The sequence below is a fragment of the Chelonoidis abingdonii genome, chromosome 24, assembly GCF_003597395.2.
Source record: "Chelonoidis abingdonii isolate Lonesome George chromosome 24, CheloAbing_2.0, whole genome shotgun sequence".
NCBI lineage: Eukaryota > Metazoa > Chordata > Testudines > Testudinidae > Chelonoidis > Chelonoidis abingdonii.
Window position 1 is genome coordinate 1,156,851 of NC_133792.1, and position 13,879 is coordinate 1,170,729.

Sequence of the window (13,879 nt, forward strand, 5' to 3'; positions counted from 1 at the left end):
TATATGCACTCTGTCCAATGCAGGTGTGAGGGTGACGTGTCTTTGGGTTGGGCTGGTAGTTTTTCGGTAGGTGGGGGATGGGACGCTGTGAGCCAGGCTTGTGGGTAGAGATTAAGAGGCACGGTATGCTTTATTGTTAGTCTCTGGTGGCGTATAATTTTGACACTTGCTTAGTTTTCTCTCAAGTAACCCTTTTTTAGTATCAATAAGATAGTTTCTCAGGTTGGCAAAATCATGAGAGTCCTCTAAAATTAATCTTAATCTGGCATATATTATGTTTAACACTTTATTTTTTATTTATTAATTGTGATTTTACTTTGCATTAGTGGAGAAAATGCTTAGCTAGAACAAATGAAAAATTCCATGGTCGCAGTTAATCATCGGAAGAGAGCTTGACAGTTGAATACTATCTTTGTGATTTTACAAGAGGAGAGGTGTTACTATCCAACACTATGTTCTAAAGTGAAAAGCCACTATGTTTCAGTAATCTTTTATGACAAGAAGTTGATAAGCTAATTAGGGAGATTTTTTGAGTCCCCAGTGAAGAGTACTTACTGTTTCTGATATGAGTTGGTTTTAACATGCTTTAATTTAAAATCCATATTAATTTAATTAGGGTGGGCATACTTATTGTGTTATGTGAATGAGTAAGATACACTCCTTATCACTTTCTCCAGACATTCATGATTTTGCAGACTCATATCATATCACCCTTCGTCATCTCGAGATGGTCGATGTCAGGATCCTGACACAGGGAACGAAAGGAGAGCAGCAGAATACTGACCCTGAGACTTCGAAAAGCAGACTTTGGACTCCCTCCAGGGATATTGTCAGATCAGGACCCCTGGGAAAAATAACCATGGAGAGGGAAAGGGTCCAGGAGAGATGGCTGTTTTTAATGAATCTTATTGAGGATTGCAGGAACAAAATCCCGATGTGTAAAGAAAGTAAATATGGCAGGCGACCAGCTTGGATTAACAGTGAGATCCTTGCTGTCTTAACACAAAAAAGAAACTTACAAGAAACGCGGAAGATGTGACAAAAGACAGGGCATGAATATAAAAATATTGCTCAGGCATGCAGGATAAATCGGGTAAGGCAAATCCACTTGGAGGTTTGAGCTATCAGAGGGATGTGAAGAGTAACAAGAAGGGTTTCTACAGATATGTTACACCAAGAAGGTCGACAGGGAAAGTGTGGGCCTTACTGAATAGGGGCAACCATAGTGACCGAGGATGCTGAAAAAAGCTAATGTTCAATGTCTTTTTGCCTCTGTCTTCAGAACCAGGGGTCAGCTCCAGGACTACTGCACTGGACAGCACCAGTATGGGGAGGAGGTGGCCACACCCTCTGTGAGAGAAGAAAGTGGTTCAAGAGACTAGATTTAGATAAAGAAGCTAGGATGAGCCAATCATGGGGCTGCGATGCACTGCATCCTGAGGTGGGATAAAGGAAATTAAGGCAGATAGTGATGCAGAACCATTGGCCATCATCTTTGAAAATGCATGGCGCATCCGGAGGTCCTGGATGTCCTGGAAACAAAGGCTTGATTTAGTGCCCATCTTTAAAAAAGGGAATAGAGAGGATCCAGTCAGGCTCATCTCATCCCTGGAAAAATGCATGGAATAGGTTCCTCAAGGAAATCCATTATTGAAGCATTTTGAAGGTGAGGAAAGTGGATCAGGAAACACATTAGCATGGACTTCACCAGGGGAAAGGCATGGCCTGATAACCGTAAAATTGCTTTCTATGAGAAGATCATTGGCTCTGTGGTATAGAGGGGAAAGCAGTGGATATGTTTTACTTGATTAGCTCAAAGCTTTGATACGGGTCTCCACCCAGGTATTCTTGCCGCAAGTAAAGATGGCTGGATGAATGGACAAAGGTGGATAGAAAAGCTGGCTAGATTGTCGGGGTTAACAGGCTAGTTTTATCACTGGCTCTTTATCTAGTTGCAAGCGTATCCAAGCGGAGTGGCCCCAGCTCGGTCCTAGGGCGCAGTTTTGGTTCAGTGTCTCATTAATGATCTGGAAGATGGTGTGGACTGCACCTCATCAGTTAGTAGATGACACTAAACTGGGAGGGAGTGGCAGATTTACGCTGGAGATATGGGATTTCGTGTGACGGTAATAATTTTAATGTTTTAGAAGGTCTCTTTCTATAAGTCTACTGTGTATGAAAGTAAATAAGGTTTTTAAAATGTTTAAGAAGTTCATTAAAATACAATAAAATACAGAGCTCCCACTGACCAGTGGCCAGGACCCGGGCCAGTGTGAGCTGCCACTGAAAATCCAGCTGCCCCTGAATTAGAGGATTGGGCCAAAAGAAATCTGATGAGGTTCAACAAGGACAAGTGCAGAGTTCTGCACTTAGGAAGGAAGAATCCCATGCACTGTTACAGACTAGGGACCAAGTGGCTAGGCAGTAGTTCGGCAGAAAAGGACGTAGGGGTTACGGTGGACGAGGGCTTATGGTTACTGTTGGATATGAGCCAACAGTGTGTCCTTGTTACCAGGAAGGCTGACAGCATTTTGGGCTATATAAGTAGGAATATTGCCAGCAGATCGAGGGGCGTGATCATTCCCCTCTATTCAGCATTGGTGAGGCCTCATCTGGAGTACTGTGTCCAGTTTTGGGCCCCACACTACAAGAAGGATGTGGAAAAATTGAAAAAAGAGTCCAGCGGAGGGCAACAGAAATGATTAGCGGGCTGGAACACGTGATTTAGGAGAGGCTGAGGGAACTGGGATTATTTAAGCGGCAGAAGAGAAGAACGATAGCTGCTTTCAACTATCCGAAAGGGGGTTCCAAAGAGTATGGATCTAGACTGTTCTTAGTGGTGCCAGATGATTGAACAAGGAGTAATGGTCTGAAGTTGCAGTCGGGGAGTCTTAGCTGTGGATCCTTGTCAAAGGCTCTCTGAAAGTCCAACTACACTATATCTACTGGATCACCCGTGTCGTCATGCTTGTTGACACCCTCAAAGAATTCTAATAGATTGTTGAAACACGATTTCCCTTTACAAAAACCATGTTGACTTTTCCCCAAAGAATTGTGTTAATCTATGTATATGTTCTTTACTATAGTTTCAACCAATTTGCCAGGTATTGAAGTTAGGCTTACCAGCCTGTAATTGCTAGAATTGTCTCTGAAGCCTTTAAAAAATTAGCATCACATTAGCTGTCCTCCAATCATCTGGTACAGAGGCTGATTTAAGCAATAGGTTACATACTGCAGTTATCAGAGTAGCAGCCGTGTTAATCTGTATCCACAAAAAGAACAGGAGTACTTGTGGCACCTTAGAGACTAACACATTTATTTCAGCATAAGCTTTCATGGGCTACAGCTCACTTCTTCGGATGCATAGAATGGAACACACAGACAGGAGATATTTAGACATATAGAGAACATGAAAAGGTGGAAGTGTGCATACCAACAGGAAGAGTCTAATCAATTGAGATGAGCTATCATCAGCAGGAGAAAAAAAACTTTTGAAGTTTCTTTTATCATTTTTACAGTGCAAATATTTGTAATAAAAATAATATAAAGTGAGCTCTGTATACTTCGTATTCTGTGTTGTAAGTGAAATCAATATATTTGAAAATACAGAAAAACATCCAAAATATTTAATACATTCCAATTGGTCTTATATTGTTTAACAGTGTGGTTAAACCTGCGATTAATTGCGATTAATTTTTTTAATCTCAATTAATTTTTTTGAGTTAATCGCATGAGTTAACTGTGATTAATCGACAGCCCTAATAAGAATCTATCCAAGGCTAAGCCTACTGGAGGCCATAAAGTCTTACTTTTTTTTTGATAGTGTTCGAATAAATTAATGCTTTAAAATATTTGATCATTTTGACAATATTTTGACTGGACGATTGACCACTTAGTTTTGGACTATTCAAATGCCAACCCCTAGTACTTTGGCACATTGGAACTGTGTAGTGAGGTTCACTGTGATATAAACAATAATAAAATCTGATCTCCCACTGTGAAATCTGGTGTTTTGTGTGCTATCATAGAATCATAGAATATCAGGGTTGGAAGGGACCTCAGGAGGTCATCTAGTCCAACCCCCTGCTCAAAGCAGGACCAATTCCCAACTAAATCATCCCAGCCAGGGCTTTGTCAAGCCTGACCTTAAAAACCTCTAAGGAAGGAGATTCCACCACCTTCCCTAGGACCATTCCCAGTGCTTCACCATCCCCTAGGTGAAAAAGTGTTTCCTAATATCCAACCTAAACTCCCCCTCATTGCAACTTGAGCATTACTCCTTGTTCTGTCATCTGCTACCACTTTGAGAACAGTCTAGATCCATCCTCTTGAACTCGCCTTTCAGGTACTGAGCAGCTGTCAAATCCCCCTCATTTTCTTTTCTGAGACTAACAATCCCAGTTCCTCAGCCTCTCCTCATAAGTCATGTGCTCCAGGCCCCCTTAATCATTTTTGTTGCCCTCTGTTGGACTCTTTCAATTTGTTCACATCCTTCTTTAGTGTATGGGGCTCAAAACTGGACACAGTACTCCGATGAGGCCTCACCCAGTGTCGAATAGAGGGAAATGATCACGTCTCCCTCGATCTGCTGGCAATTTGCCCCTATTACAACAGCCCAAAATGTCGTTAGCCTTCTGGCAACAAGGGCACATTGACTCATATCCAGCTTTCGTCCACTGTAACCCCAGGTCCTTTGCAGAACTCTTCTAGCCCATCGGTCCTAGTCTGTAACAGTGAATGGGATTCTTCTGTCTTAAGTGCGACTTCTGCACTTGTCCTTGATTGAACTCACAGGTTTTCTTTGGCCCAATCTTCTGATTGTTAGCCCTCTGTTTCCTATCCCTACCCTCCAGCTTATCTACACTATCTCCCAGTTTGAGTGTACATCTGCAAAACTTGGAGAGTGCAGTCCATGCATCGTCCAGATCATTAATGAAATATTGAACAAAAACGGCCCCTAGGACCGACCCTTAGACATAACTTGAAACTACTGCCAACACTGTTGAGCTGATGATCTAGCCGGCTTTTATCCACTTATAGTCCATTCATCCATCCCATTACGTTTCTTAACTTTTACCTAAGTATCTCAGATTTCACAAAGGAAGACCAGCATTCTCAAATTGGGGTCCTGACCCAAAGGAGTTGAGGGGTCACAAAGAATTTTTAGGTGGGCTCAAACTATTGGCCACCCTACTTCTGCGCTGCCTTCAGAGCTAGGTGGCTGGAGTGCGGAGCTGTTGGCTGGATGCCCAGCTCAGAGCAGTGCCCTGCCAAGCAGCAGCTCAGCGGTTAAGGGTGGCTGTACCGATACCATGTCATCCTTCACTTCCTGTGCTACTGCCTTCCGAACTGGACAGAGAGTTGCAGGCCCTGTGCCTTGACTGCCAGTTCTGCATGGCAGCAATGCAGAAGGTGGCTGTTACATGCCTAAGTTGCTTCTGCAGGGAGACACCACACACACACACACACAGTGAGTGATATGGCTTTTAATGAAGGTAAAGAAAACACACCCGCAACGGGGACTCTGCACGTTGCTAATTCAAAGCAGGGAACGAGTCCAAAGCAGCAAAACAGATCCTACTAAATATAACTTTATGCTAATAGCATGTAAAACAACTCATACATAGGCATGTGGGAGCTTTCCCACAACTGGACTATCTCTGATGGCAAAGGGCCAGGCTTTTCTAAACACGCCGGGCTTCCCAGGCTAAGCGGTTCTAACCGGCTACAAACAACATTTGCTAACACACAGCACCCTTTAGTAACCTGTCCTGGAGAAGGCGAACAGTCTTAGCTAAACCACCGTGACAAAATCTTCCGCAGTCCCTTACAGTGGCAATACCATACCATGCCATCCTTACTTTTGTGCTGCTGCTGGCAGCAGCTCTGCCTTCAGAGCCAGCTGCCCAGCTCTGAAAGCAGCAGAGCAGAAGTAAGGGTAGCAGTACCACAACCTCTCCCTACAATAATCTGACCCCCCACAACTCCTTTTGGGGTCAGGACCCCTACAATTACACCACTTTAAATAGCTGAAATCATGAAATTTATGATTTTTTTAAATCCTCTGACCATGACATTGACCAAAATGGACCATGAATTTGGTAGGGCCTTAATCATGCATAATTAAAGCGAAAAGAGGCAGTGTTAAGGAGGTGCAAGTCACTTTGTCTTGGTCATTTACCATCTTTTCAGTGTCTAGCTGTGTAATTGTAACATTTTCTTACCATCGTGTGGTTTCTATGGGTTACATAGAGAAATTGTGTGACTCATCTAAGGCCATATAACAAGTTATGACATAACCAGAATTAAACTCATCAGTACTTGGTTTCCAGCACCTTGCTCAGTGCACTAAACAATACTGCTTTTTAATACATTAAGAAATAGCATATAATTTTTAATCGATTCTGTTCTTACATTAACAATAAAATGAGTTCTTATCATGGGAAAATGTTAGTGCAGTGGGATTTTTGTTTCATGTTTTGCTAAATATTAACAAATGTCTCTTTTACTATGTGAGAGGACCTTTCTTTTCAGCATGAGAGTAATTCATTGAATTTTGCTCGTGTCTTGTGTGTATCGGTGCAGTTATTCTGGTGGGAAAACGTCACGTACAACATTTATTGCAACTAATGAAACAAAGCAGCTAATAAAAATATTGAATCAAATGGCAGCAAGAAAAAAATCTTATTCACTATGTCCACTGAAATGTTGCTTCAGTGGCATAATGGTGCTGTTCTACTGTCCATGTGCGAGACCTTAATTATAACCCAATAGTCCAATTTAGGAGCAACACTGATATATGGTGAAGGACTGCCCATTGCTGTCTTTTTGTGCTTGGAAGATGGTGACTTGGAAATAAAGCCTTGTTGGGGATTTGAACAGGGAAAATGCTTGTGGAAATCTTTAGAACTCCATTTGAAGAAGGGAGGCCCCAATGCCTGTGGAGGGGGGCCCCCAGTGTCCATCTTATGGGGAATAGGTGGTTCAATGGGTTGATGATTTAGCTTGTCATTCTTGGAAACCAGGGTTTCCACAACTTAGAAAGGTGTTCGATGCTTTTAATCCACATACCTGGTGAACATTTTTGTTCATGTCACAAAAATCACTGTCGCACTGAAAGGTGAACTGTCAGGCTGAAGGAAGGTTACTATTGGAGTTCCTCAAAGACTGGCCTTGAGACCCATCTTATTTAACAATTTTGTAATGACTTTGGCACAAAAAGTGGGAGTGTGTTAATAAAATTGGCAGATGACACAAAATTGGAAGGGGTATTGCCAATATGGAGGAGTACCAGACTGTCATGTAAGACAGTCTGGATGGCCTTGAAAACTGGAGTAACAGAAATGGGTTGAAATTTGATAGTGAAAAGTGCAAGGTCGTGAATTTAGGGGCTATGATGGGGTGTACACTAAGCAACAAGGGCTTAAGGGCTTATTTTGGGCTCAGCCAACCCTGCACCTCCACACCTGCAGCAAATGCTCCATCTGCTGAAGGAATGAAAAGACAGTGAATTAGCTCAGTTGGCGAGCAGTGCTGAAGGTGAGCAGACCTGCAGCCCACAGATCCAGCAGAGCAGAGTGAAACCTAAAGGCTCTGATGCAGCTGCCCAAAGGGGCCCTCTGTGAGAGAAGGGAGGACCCTCCGTAGAGACAAGCGGAGAGGGAAGTATCCTGTGGCCCTGGACAGTGGCAACTCCCTCTTGTTTTCTTTTTTATTTGGATTTCCCTATCAGGCAAAGGCCTTGGACTGAGCTGACCCCGGGGAGGAGATGAGAGGAAGATGCCCAGGGAGGACAGCCTTAATTAGCCTTGGTTGCCAGGTTACTGGTAGCCCAAAGGGCCCTGGGTCAGAGCCTGGTGGAGTGGAAGGGCCTAGGTTCCCATCCCAGCAACACCCTTGACAGTCTGAGGTTTTGGCCATGACCACTAGGCCACGCTTCCCAATCAGACCCTAAGTGGAGACCATCACAAACTGGTGGAGAACATGGGTATTCGATTCGACTCCTGAGAGAAGAGGAGATTGACTGACTTAGGTGGCCAAACAGCCTGATTTAGAACAACATGGGCTGGTTGGCCAATGACGATGGAGAACAGCCAATAGCTTGATTGATGGTCAGGGCACCTACCTGGGATGTGGGAGGTCCAGGTTGAAATCTCTGGATTGAATGAGATAAATTCTCCTCTCTCTTTCTCTCATTTTGACCAGAAATTTCAAAATATAAAATAAACAGGTACATGGCTGCAAAAAGTTTCTGTGTTGACAAATTTGCATTTTCAGATCGAAAAAACTGTTTTGTTGAAAATTTTATGATCAGCTCTAGTCAGGACTGATGTGCATTAGCAAAGCTCTGGGCCTTGGGGAGTTAATAGTAGGGAGTCATTGTAGGTTAACATGAGTCATAGAATCATAGGACTGGAAGGGAACTTGAGAGCTCATCTAGTCCAGTCCCCTGCACTCATGGCAGGACTAAGTATTATCTAAACCATCCCTGACAGGTGTTTATCTAACCTCTTAAAAATCTACAATGAAGGAGATCTCACAGCCTGCCTAGGCAATTTGTTCCGGTGCTTAACTACCCTGACAGAAAGTTTTCCTAATGTCTGACCTAAACCACTCTTGCTGGAATTTAATCCCATTGCTTCTTGTCCTATCCTCAGAGGCTAAGAAGAACAATTTTTCTCCCTCCTCCTTGTAACAAACTTTTATGTGCTTTTATGGAAGTGTCAAGTATCAGAGGGGTAGCCGTGTTAGTCTGGATCTGTAAAAGCAGCAAAGAATCCTGTGGCACCTGATAGACTAACAGACGTTTTGGAGCATGAGCTTTCGTGGGTGAATACCCACTTCGTCAGATGCATCTGACAAAGTGGGTATTCACCCACGAAGCTCATGCTCCAAAACGTCTGTTAGTCTATCAGGTGCCACAGGATTCTTTGCTGCTTTATGGAAGTGCTTTGTCAGAGCTGTTTGCAGGAGCCAACCGTTCTATTCTGCGTTGACTCTAGTCCAGTGGTTCTCAACCAGTTTACCATTGTGGGCTGTATATACAGCATTCTATGTGTTATGTGGGCTGCATCCACACATACCTGTATGGCCCTGAGGATATCACGTGGGCCACAGCTGTGCACTGATTGGGCCACAAGCAGCCCACCGGCCATGGGTTGAGAACCACTGTGTCAGTGCTGTTGTCCCTTAGGATCTTGAAATAATGTTAATTCATTCTGCCTTTTGATAAAGTAGTGTGTATGTTCTTTTTTCTCTGAATGACTTGTCAGCAACCAGACTGCCGGCGTTTGTGTATAACAATTTTTTATTTTCTTAGGTCCTGCTTTGCTGCTCACCAGTGATAATATCAAACAGCGGCTTGGTTCTGCTGCACTAGACAGGTACCCATTTCCCTTGACCCATTACTTACCGAGCAAGGCTAAGGAAGAGCCAAGATGCACTTGTCTAAAAATCACACACTCAGCATGGGGAATGTAATACCATTTGCTAAAATATTTACATTCCCATCAAAAAGTAAGTCAGGCATATTAACCTTTTTAAAGTAGAGCTAAGTTGTTTTTTTAAAAACTTTATTTTCCACAGACTCTCATTTTTCACTTGTCAAGCATATGCTTTTGAAATAGGTGTCAGGTTAATTATCCTAGTCCTTGAATGAGTGGATGTTTTGCATTCATTTGTAAAAATATCATGAAATGTCTGATTAATGTTAGATAGAGCCATATCCTGGTTCTTCAGTGTGTGTATTTAATGGAAATAATAGCAGGAAAATAAATGGGTAAGAGAGCCTGGAAATGTTAGCTGAGACATAGACTGAACCCAGATATGAGGAACTTCTCAAGCTTGTCAGTTACAAATGTGTTAGGCTTTCTTTTCACTTAACTTCTCTACTCAAATAGCTTAATTTCCTGTATTGCATATTGCTTGTGAATGTCCTTACCCAGCCGGCCTGTCTGGGAATATAGAACCTGGGTCTTACCTCATTCTACAGTAGCAACTTTGGTAAAGGCTCATTACAACTGGACCTTCTAGCCCAGCTTTGGTTCTGAGAGCAGGATTCCTGAAAATGGCAATACCCTGCTAGTTTACAAGATTAAAGCAGAAGAACAGTGCTGCTTCTTTGCGAAGCCTGTGATGACTGCAGAGTAGCTTAGCCTTGGATTTGTTAAGGTTATGGCTGAATCCTGAAGGTTTTCAAAGTTTTGTCAATGCTGATCCAAACTTTATAAATGTTCCTGTCTGTCCTTCCCTCTCAGAGGCTCTGGTTTCCACCTCCTCCATGTCCCCTATTAAAAATGCCAACCTTCCTCCTTCACTTCTTGAAGACCCTGTTGCAGAGCAGAGCTTCTCTGGTGGCATTGCATTCAAAGTGCACATGCTCTGGGGTTCTGCACCCCGGAGAACATTACAATCCCAGGAACATGCACTGTTAGATACGGGCAGTGGCCGGGGTTCAGCGGCACCAAAAGCATTCTCAGAGGTAGCATAGGGGAGAGGGCTGCAGGGAGAGTGCTTTGGCTGTGTGGGAACGTTAAGGGAATTAATTTCTTATTCACATGTGAAGAAGGTCTCACATTTAACTTGGAGGATGGAGGAAGGTTTGTTTTGGCCTTTTTTTCCCCAGACTGGCTTTTCCCCTGCCAAGATGATAGTGGAGCTGAGCAGCTGAGATTCTAGCAGAGGTGCAGTGGGTGGAGGGACAGATGCTTCCCCCCTCCCCCAATGATTAGGAAGACAATGTTTTTTTTAAAAAAAGAATATTTAAGTAGGTTAGATTTCAGTCCTTTCAGTCATTAGACGTGTCCCATTTAAAAAATGTTTGGGTGACCCCAGCTTCTGTTTATAGCCTCCAACATTTCCTCTCTGGGCTCAGTCCTCCACTGTGGCTGAATTCTTGCTGTGAATTGATTGTAATCGTTTTATTTGTTTGTGTCCCCCAGTATCCATGAGTACAGGCTATCTAGCTGGCTGGGGCAGCAGGAAGATATTCACCGTATTGTGCTCTACCAGTCTGACAGCACCCTTACTCCTTGGACACAGCGCTGTATCCGACAGGCAGACTGCATCTTAATAGTAGGGTTGGGAGAACAGGAGCCTACTGCTGGAGAGGTGCGAAATGTCTGTCTTTTTGTCTGAGGGTGGGGGCAAAATTGCAAAACAACCTATTGTTTGATAGGGGGGAGGGATAGCTCAGTGGTTTGAGCATTGGCCTTCTAAACCCAGGGTTGTGAGCTCAATCCTTGAGGGGGCCATTTGGGGAACTGGGGTAAAAATCTGGGGATTGGTCCTGCTTTGAGCAGGGGGTTGGACTAGATGACCTCCTGAGGTCCCTTCCAACCCTATGATTCTATGATTATCACCTCCCTGGAAGTTTATTTGAATTCCTGGGAGTTTCAGGAAACCTACCACCTGCAGTCTCTGTGTACATCACCTCCTTGGCTTGTCTCAGCCTTGGAACAGAACTAGCGAGTAGATGGAGAATGGGAGTGCTGTAAGTTAGCTATGATAATAATGAAAAGTAAAGAAGTCAAGGAGGGAAGAATGGAAGAAGGAGAAAAGAATATTTGAAAAAAGTGTCATGTAAAATAAGCTGAGAACACAATAAGCAGCAGTAAGCATTTTTAAACTTTACTTTATATCAGCTTGGAGTAGATTTCATTTTATATGAGCGTCATATGTCCACCTTGTTTAGGTGTACAGTAGGCATTATATGGAAATAGTGTTCAACTTGTTTCCTTTAAACGGCTCTTTATAAGTTCCTGCTAATCTTCAAGAAGGGAAAAATTAACTGGCTAACTTTGTTAAGAGTAGCCATATAAATCAAAGGAAGGTGAAAATATATTAGCCTAAATTACCTTTGTCTGATTTGTCCTAGTGTGCACATTTACACAGCTCTCTGCACATGCAGATGAGGTGAGGAGCAAGATGGGTATGTGGAGGAAAGTAGAGATGGTGTACTTTTGTAAGAAGTACTGTACTCTGTTAGATTGGCTCTGTACTAATGGATAACTGATTATCTGACTGTGTGAGCATAATGTGCTTCAGCTAGAAAGGATGCTGGAGAACACAGCAGTCCGAGCCCAGAAGCAGCTGATCCTGCTCCATAAAGAGGATGGGCCTCTCCCTTGCCGAACTGTGGAGTGGCTCAACATGAGAAGCTGGTGCTCAGCTCATCTTCACCTCCGCTGTCCTCGTCGAGTCTTCTCCAGGAGGAGTCTGCCCAAGCTGGTAAGGGATACCTGCCTCTGTGTGTTGGTCTTCTGTCAACATTTTCAGAACTAGCACCACATTTACTGTTCTTTAAAGAGAACCTGGGATAATGTCAATGCATCATGCTGTGACCTGCAGTTGGGAAAGGTATTACCAAGACATTGTCTCCATTAACTAAGGACCTAATTCATTGCAGAAACCTAGTAGAGATCCTTGGTTTACAGCTGATTTAGGGACTGAAGGATGTTTGCAGGGGTTTTGATCTGTTGGAGTCAGTGAATATGTATAACTGTTGCAGATGATACTAAACTGTTCAAAACCAAAGCAGACTGTGAAGAACTTCAGAAAGATCTCACAAAACTAAGTGATTGGGCAACAAAATGGCAAATGAAATTTAATGTGCATAAATGAAAAGTAATGCACGTTGGAAAAAATAACCCCAACTGTACATACAATATGATGGGGGCTAATTTAGCTACAACGAATCAGGAAAAAGATCTTGGAGTCATCGTGGATAGTTCTCTGAAGACATCCACGCAGTGTGCAGCAGCAGTCAAAAAAGCAAACAGGATGTTAGGAATCATTAAAAAGAGGATAGAAAATAAGACAGAGTATCTTATTGCCCTTACATAAATCCATGGTACGCCCACATCTTGAATATTGTGTACAGATGTGGTCTCCTCATCTCAAGAAAGATATACTGGCACTAGAAAAGGTTCTGAGAAAGGCAACTAAAATGCTGAGGGGTTTGGAATGGGTCCCATATGAGGAGAGATTAAAGAGGCTAGGACTTTTCCGCTTGGAAAAGAGGAGACTAAGGGGGGATATGGTAGCGGTATATAAAATCATGAGTGATGTAGAGAAAGTAAATAAGGAAGAGTTATTTACTGATTCCCATAATACAAGAACTAGGGGTCACCAAATGAAATTAATGGGCAGCAGGTTTAAAACAAATAAAAGAAAGTTCTTCGTCACACAGCGCACAGTCAACCTGTGGAACTCCTTGCCTGAGGAGGTTGTGAAGGCTGGGACTGTAACAGTGTTTAAAAGAGAACTGGATAAATTCATGGAGGTTAAGTCCGTTAATGGATTTTAGCCAGGAAAGGTGTCTCTAGCCTCTGTTTGTCAGAGGGTGGAGATGGATGGCAGGAGAGAGATCACTTGAACTGTTATTTAGACCTGTCATGGGGTGGTTCCCCTGAGAGTCCTTTCAGACCTTAATCACAGACCGCAGCACTCTAGGTCTCTTTCACCACCATGTTTCCTTGTATTCTTCTAGCAGGCCACAGCCAGTAGTGACATTTACATCTATTATCCGTCCATAGCCAGCCCTCCTTGCTTGTTTCTAGGGAAGGGAACTGTAGTAGCAGCATCTAGTTCTGCCTGCTTCAGCCTTTCTTAAGGCTTCCCGTTCTCCCCCAGCACTACCGTCCTGCCTGCTTACATAGTCCTAGCTCAGAGGTGGGCAGATTACAACCACATCCGGCCCGCTGGACTCTCCTGCCCGGCCCCTGAGCTCCTGGCCCAAGAGGCTAGCCCCTGGTCCCATCCTTGTTCTTCCCCCTCCCCCGCAGCCTTAGCTCACCATACCGCAGCCAGGGCTGGCTCCAGCTTTTTTGCTGCCCCAAACAGCAAAGGAAAAAAAAAGCCTGATTGAGCTGCCGCCAAA

At 43.5% G+C, this 13,879-nt stretch overlaps 1 protein-coding gene across 9 annotated transcripts in view; it reads left to right on the plus strand.

The window, feature by feature from the left end:
* Positions 1 to 13,879, plus strand: part of PNPLA7 (patatin like domain 7, lysophospholipase) — a 557,191-nt gene that overhangs the window by 387,218 nt on the left and 156,094 nt on the right. For all 9 annotated transcript variants that reach the window (XM_075060490.1, XM_075060494.1, XM_075060495.1 and 6 more), the window contains 3 exons: positions 9,320 to 9,383; positions 10,941 to 11,109; positions 12,046 to 12,228. In XM_075060490.1, coding sequence (XP_074916591.1) covers positions 9,320 to 9,383; positions 10,941 to 11,109; positions 12,046 to 12,228 — 416 coding nt within the window. The remainder of the gene's footprint in view (positions 1 to 9,319; positions 9,384 to 10,940; positions 11,110 to 12,045; positions 12,229 to 13,879) is intronic.